Source organism: Chrysochloris asiatica, unplaced genomic scaffold, assembly GCF_000296735.1.
Source record: "Chrysochloris asiatica unplaced genomic scaffold, ChrAsi1.0 scaffold00009, whole genome shotgun sequence".
Taxonomy (NCBI): Eukaryota; Metazoa; Chordata; class Mammalia; order Afrosoricida; family Chrysochloridae; genus Chrysochloris; species Chrysochloris asiatica.
Window position 1 is genome coordinate 14,513,686 of NW_006408527.1, and position 7,588 is coordinate 14,521,273.

Sequence of the window (7,588 nt, forward strand, 5' to 3'; positions counted from 1 at the left end):
TTCGGACTCATAGTGACCCTGTGAAGGGTTTCCAGGGGTTTTTTCTTAATTTATTCTTTTTGGGAGCAGAAAGCCTCATCATTGTCCCACAGAATGGCTGATGGACTCAAACCACTCACCTTGTAGTTCACAGTCCAAGGCTTAGCCTACAGAGTCACTGTGCTAAGCTTATATTGTTGTTGTTAAGTGCCATCAAGTTGGTTCCAACTCATAGAGACCCTACATAGGGATTCTGAGAGGCTGGTGGATTTGAACTGCCACCATTGTAGTTGAAAACAACCTTTCAGTCCAGTGCTCATCCTACAAGGCCACCCCAAGACTCCTGCCACACCAGCTTATAAATGTATATATAAATAAAAATGTAGCTTAAGGAACTAGCACATGCCATTGTAGAGGCTTACAAGTTCCAAGTCCATGGGTCTGATGTCAGACTGCAGGTTTCTCCTGACTCACACAGTCAAAGGGGCTGATGAACCCAAGATTGGCAGATCAGGTAACAGGCTGCTGGATATGAAGACAAATGAATCCAAGGTTAGCAGGTAAGATGGCAAGCTATAGACTCAGAGGATTGGCAGGCAAAATAAAGTCCACTGGCTCATGTACAAAGAACTGGAGGTCAGATGATGACTAGCCAGGATCCAAATTCAGCAAAAAGAAAGATAGCCAGGCCAGACATCCATATATATTGGAAGTAGGCCACAGCCCTAAGAGTAATACTAAAGTATAACTTGGTATAATGAAAACATGAAAGTAAAATGTGATTATCATAAAAGATAGGAAATGTGTTTACTTGAGGAAGGGAAAAGTTTATGATTGAGATGGGACAAATGATGAGGCTTCTGGAAAAATATGTTCTCATTTTGGTGATTAACATGTGTTATGGATTGAATTATATCCCCCCAAATATTGATTGTAAATCCTAACCCTTTTATCTTTGGAGACCTGATATAGCCTGTAGGATAAGCACTGGACCATTAACTGCAAGGATGGTCATTCAAACCCACCAGGCACTCCTCAGAAACCATATACAGTGTGGCTATAAGTCAGAACTGACTCGATGGCACTTAACAATAACAACAGCTGTTGTTGGGAGACTCGGTGACATAGTGGTTTACACGTTGGAGTGTTAACCACAGCTTTGGTGGTTCAAATCCACCAGACACTCCCTGGGAGAAAGCTGAGGTCTTCTGCTCCCAGAGAGATTTAAAGACTCAAAAATCCTAATAGGATCAATAGGAGTCCAAACTGACTCAGCACCACACAACATAGTACCCATGATTATCCCATTGGGAAATGGGCTTTCTTTGTTATGTTAAGAGGCCAGAACAGTGTCAGGTGTGTTTTAAGCCAACCATTTATGACATAAAATGAAAGATTAGCCCCTGGTGGGTCCAGCTGTTGGGCCCAGGCGTTCTTCCAGATGTACTCTCTGGAGTTCTACCCACTAGGAAATAGTCAATACCAGCTTCTATACCACTGATCAGTGACAGACAGGCTCTAAGACCAGTCAAACTCACCCTAACCTGAGGTACATAAAATGACAAACATGAACAGAGTTCATACATCAATTCTCTAACTACACCCATGGGACACAGTTGGTGAGAGCTTAAGAACACATTTACACAATCATCAATTAAGTACAAGTATAACAACACCACAATGTTCCAGAGACAAAAGACAGTTTTATTTCACATGAAGAAAGAAGAGACAATGGCTCAAACAAATGACCAAGACACAGCCAGAAAAAGTTTTGAAAACGAAAAGGTAATAGAAGGAATTTAAAAACAATTTAAAAGAATGCTACCTAGGTACCTTCAATGGATTGACAGATAAAGGAGAGCACAGAAAAAACATAAGAATTCAGGAAAACACATAGCAAGAACAAGCTGACAAATAGATGCAAATTTTGAAATGATATAAAACCTGCAATTAAGAAATCCAGAAGATTAATACTAAAACATTAAAAAAGGATAATACACTGAAAGCCAAATTAGTAGCTGTGGAGAAATGGTAGCCTGAATTAGTGAGCTTGAAGATAAATCTCTCAATACTAGTATGCTAGAAGAATAATCAGAAAAAAATCCAAAGAAAGCCTGAGTTATGTGAGACTCTATGAAGACTAACAACTTACAGGTAATCAGAATTCCAGAATAAGAAGAGAAAATAAAAATCACAGATGAAATTGTCAAACAGTTGTTAGAAGAAAACTTCCCTTACATCATGAATGATGAGAAGGTAAGCATATAAAGAGCTGAACAAACTCCAAACAGGATACATTCCAAAAGAAAACTACCAAGGCATATCATAATCAAACTTTCCAAAATCAAAGACAAGGAAAGAATCCTGAGAGCAACTGAGGAAAAATGAAAAGTTACCTAAAAGAAGAACCAATAAGATTAAGCTCTGATTTCTCAGCAGAAACCATACAGTCAAGAAGGCAATGGGATGACATATTCAAAACTCTTAGAGAATAAAAATTACCAACCAAGAATCATATCCCCAACAAAGCTGACCCTCAAATATCAAGGCGAACTTAGGACATTTCCTTATAAACAGAAATGAAAGGAATTCGTAATGACCAGACCAACAATACAAGAAATGCAAAAGGGTGTTCTTTGGACTGAGAAACAACAATAGCAGACAACAACCTCAGATTAACATATATGACAACACCACCCAGAATTCAGTGCAGCTATAAAAGTATTTAAAATAAAACAAATCTTCAAAACTGAACTAAGGAAACCAGAGATACCAATGAAGTCAACTACAAAACAAAAAGAAGTAATAATGCAGATACAGAACTTCCAGATGGCAAAGAAGTAAAGTAGATTTCAAGATTAACCAGACTGTTTAAGAAGAGAAGAAATTTAATAAATTACAGGGTAACCTCAAAGAAAATAAATACACCTGCACATCATAATAAAAAAATAAAATCAGAAAGATTTAGTAGACATTAACTCAACAGAAATGGATATATAAATAAAACACACAATCAAAATGAGTTCAATGCAGAGAATTATGTGGAACAAAGAAACGAGCAGTACAACAAAAACACACACAGATAAATGAAAGCAATCAATTCATACCTACTGATAATTATATTGCATATAAATGGATTAAATGCACCAATCTAGAGACAAACAGTGTCCTTCAATATGTTGTCTACAAGAGGACACATCAAACAGATGGAGACAGCTTAACTACTTATCAACAGAAGAATGGTAAAACAAACTTTGGTACATACACACAATGGAATACTATGCAATGTTGAAGAATACCAATGAATCTGAGAAGCACCTCACAAAATGGATGAATCTAGAGGACACTATCCTTTGTGAAATCAATCACAAAAGGACAAATATTGCATAAGATCAATGTTTTAAAAAGTTAAGAAATGTTGTCTTGATATAAGAAATGGTAGATGATGGAGTCCTGGTGTGCCACTGCAGGACAAAGCTCTGGACTGCAAGGTCGGTTTGAACTGTTAGAAAAGAAATGTTTGTTTTTTAAAGCCAGTACTAACAATGAAGGACACAATTTTAATTCACATATTTCTGATGTCTACTCAGTAAGGTAAAATATTAACTCTAAGTAATGAGTTTGTTTAGGAGCCTGTTTCATAGAATCCTGAATGACCATAAAGACAAAATAGTTTTTGATATGAGAATTTTTAATTGAAAAGAATTTATACATGAGACATAAGAGGATAGATGACCAATGATTTCACAATCTCAAAAGCACTAAATATGTCAATTCTCCTACAGACACATATCACCATAAATGATGGTGCCAAATGGACAGTAGAGTTGCTAAAGTGAAATTATTTGTGTTGAATTGAAGGTAGCAAGGCACCTTTCCTCCTTCTTTTGGAAAGAATTATGGTGGTGATTCCAGTGTGCATTTCATTGCCTTGTCTCTCTCTCGCTCCAGTTGTTCGATCTCCAACGACAGTTTATACAACTCCATGGCCAATTTCACATCTTGAGGATTTGGAAGACACTGCATGAAGTTCCTGCCTGCTAGTATTTTCTCACAACCTTCTGGAACTTCCTAAGAAAGACAGAGACATGGGCAGGCTTGAGCGGCTCATCTCTGATCACAAAGGAGGATGCAACACTGGCAAGGATACAACTACAGGATCAAGACCAGCCACAGAACTGGAGGTTGAACAGTGAAAACCAGAAAAATGCTTTGGATCCTACCATACTTATTCCCAGAGGAACAGACACCTATTCTGAGACAACGCTCCAGAAGACCGCTCTCCATGCTCTTTCTGTTGACCATCCAGAAATGAAAATGCAGTATATTATATTATATGTTCCGAAGGACTTAAGTGTCAGGATTTAACTAAGGGTCTCAGTTTTTCCTTTTCTAAGATCAAACAGGAAACTGCCCTTCTAACCCATTAGCTGCTTTAAAGTGGAAAGAGAAAGTTCCTTTGAGTGACCTTCAAGAACTCAGAAATGACTCTTGATAAGTCAGAGCTCGTAGGTGATGGCTGGCCCAGTGCTTCAGAGGTGCCTCCATTTTTAGGGTGTGATAGGATGGGAACTTCCTGGACTCATGCTACTCACCCACTCACACTTAGACACCTCTGGGTACCAGGTTCTGTTCTCTGAGCAACTGATACTTTGGGAGCCAACCACTCTATAGCCACGATTGCACTGGACAGTCGGAGTTTCATCTTCATCATACTCAGACTTATCTACAGACAGATTTCCATTTTCTATCTTTGGTTTCAGGCACACAGCTGCAATGGAAACACAAATTTAAGCAATCTGCAATTTTAAGGGAAAAAAGGCATGCTAACAGGTTATAGGATCTCCTCAATTTAGTAAAATAATTATTTTGATTGTTATTCTTATTGAGCATTAACTACAAATCAGACTTTAGTCTAAGCATTTGATGTGATTTAAGTGTATAATCCTGGATTCTCAACTTTCAAAACAACTCTCTCGCATGGTCTTCATTTCTGCAAGGTATTAGGTACGAAACATTTCCTCTTCTTTCCTCATTATTCTTCTGTTTTGAAGGAGATAATGTTAGCAAATAATTCTGGGGTGGTTGTTAGAAAATATATACAATAGCTGTGTTCATAAAAACATCAGACTCGACTTTGACTCAGCCTGTCTCCTTGAATAGTTGGGAGATCACAAGTCTTCCATCACAGCACCTATATTACAGGCATGTTGTGTCCTGTATGAGGGAACCTGCCACTTTACAGTGGTTAGGATTAGTCCATGAAAGCCAACACTTAGACTACCGAAAATATTTATAAGATTTTTGCTTGAGCCTAGTGGTTACGAGTTGGGCTGCTAACCTCAAGGTCAGCAGTTTGTAGCTACCAGCCTTTCCATGGGAGAAAGATGAGGCTTTCTGCTCCCATAAACATTTATAGCCTTGGAAACTCTATGCAAGATCGTTATGAGTGGGAACCTAATTCGCGGCATATAACCACCATCACCACCACCTTTAATATATTTTTGGAAATACATACAGGAATTGGGGATAGAGATTGTTTCTAATCTCCCAGAATGAGGGCCATTAACTTTTCAGTAAGCTTTGTGTACTTTTTGCATTGGATACCATATGCTTATATTAACTGCTTACAATAAATCCAATCAAATTCAATGTGTAAGTGTTGCCATGGGCACGAAACAAGCTTTTCTCTCAATGTTGTCGTGGGATTTCCACCCACTCATCCATGCACTGGAAAGAGAGCCTGGGGTTACCTTTACATACAGGAGCTGGAGGTGACCAGGTTGAATATCTGCAGGAGATTATTGCCTGTCCAACCAGAGTGTATCCATCATCACATTCATACATAATATCATTTGAGAAATATGAAACCACTTTCTTATGATGTCCATGGGCAATATCAGGAGGAAAATCGCAATCTTGATGGTGAGAGAGAAAAGTGAGAGGGCGTGAACTTGTAACATTTATAAAGTAAGACATTGCATTTCAGACTCTGTGAGGTTTGAGACAGGCTTCATTGTGTCCTTTCATCTATGCCCATAGGATTGCTTGTTAAGTAAAATAACTCATCCTGTTGTCTTATAATCCTTAGGTCAATGAACTGTAGTAAGGGTCAAGTTGAATTCAAAGCAGTGAGGTTGAGGAATATCTTGAATTTTCTTGATAGATTCACTATACTTTCTAGGGATTACTTGGCATGAAGGCTAAATTTCAGTCACACTGTACTAGAGGGACACTTAACTGAGGTCAGGCTAAGTGAAAAGACGTGCATCTGTGGGGGATGGCAAAAAGAAATACATCCACAATCTCTGAGTCCTGATCCCCCAAGTCATAACAATTCATTTATCTTCACCAAGAATATATATAGCACATGTTAAGAGAGTTCCAGTTGGCGGCAGCAGAGTAGAGTCAGGTAGGACAGGTTCTGTGTGTGTGTGTGGGGGGGGGGGGTGGGGGGGGGGCTTAAACCTCAGAGACAAGGCTCTCACCAAATTACACCAGAGTTCTCGATCTAACATAAGGGTCTGGGCATCAGTTTCCTGCAACCGGGAGTGAAAAATCATGGTATAAAGGAAAACATTGTGCTTTAGAAATCAGCATGGGACTCCCTCTATGGACATCCTACCTGGGCGGAAGTCAGAGGGTGGGACTACAGACAGACCAACACAGGGAATCTGTGCTAAAAGCAGCAAAGCAACATTTGCAAAAGGAGGTGTGGTGTGATTCTACATGTTTTTTTTTTTTCCTCCTCCTCCCTGCCATGCCTTCTTTCTCCAGCTCAGATGCCTTCAGGCTATTGGGTGCTGCAAACCCCCATAAAAAAAGTCCAGCATCGAGACCACAGCTTTCCCATGGCACAGAGAGAAAGATTCCCCATTGGTCCAAGGGTAAATCCTTTGGCTGCTGCTTTTGACTTCTGCCTGTGTGTCCTAGCCCTAAAGTTAACTTGTGAGGGACAATTAACTCCTTCCTACCTGGAAAGAAAAAAAGCAAGTTTGGCCTGACAGACAAACCATATGAACAATCTGTACAACCACATCATAAAAAGACACAACCATTTCAAGAATTATGCTGTGCACACACAGATACTTAACTGACCTTCAGAGACAAAAAAATGTAAACAATTTTCCTGACATTAACTTCTCAGTATCTATCAGTGCATCTCTATGGTGGTGACTAGAGGAGGGACCTGAGCAAGTGGACACCCTAACCCACTACTGGAGGCTTCTATGGTGCACACACACAATTTTATCTTTGTTTCAAAGTGGAGGTTCTTGTCTCAGAATTTATATTGCTTCTACTTTGGGGCCTTTTGATCACACATTTTTCCTAGAGTTGGGAGCTTTTTCTCCCTACGTTACCCAAGAAGAGTCAGCAATTGTGGCCATATAGCCAAGCTACAAGCATACCCCATAATATTCCACCCTTGGACAAGAGCCAGTAACAGCTGATAAACATTACATGCAAAATGGGAAGCCTATCTCCTGATCATATCCACCAAGAGATACCCAGTAAGCTTAATAACAAAACAACACACATCCATTCAAGCATTTAAAAACCCACACATTACAGGAAATGATAAACAAAAGACCACAAAAACAACAAACAA

At 39.2% G+C, this 7,588-nt stretch overlaps 1 protein-coding gene across 1 annotated transcript in view; it reads right to left on the reverse strand.

The window, feature by feature from the left end:
- Nucleotides 1–3,876: 3,876 nt before the first annotated feature.
- Nucleotides 3,877–7,588, reverse strand: part of C4BPA (complement component 4 binding protein, alpha) — a 66,573-nt gene continuing 62,861 nt past the window's right edge. Inside the window, exons 9-11 of the mRNA XM_006834205.1 lie at nucleotides 5,733–5,897; nucleotides 4,575–4,750; nucleotides 3,877–4,050 (exon numbers count right to left, since the gene is read on the reverse strand). Coding sequence (XP_006834268.1) covers nucleotides 3,877–4,050; nucleotides 4,575–4,750; nucleotides 5,733–5,897 — 515 coding nt within the window. The remainder of the gene's footprint in view (nucleotides 4,051–4,574; nucleotides 4,751–5,732; nucleotides 5,898–7,588) is intronic.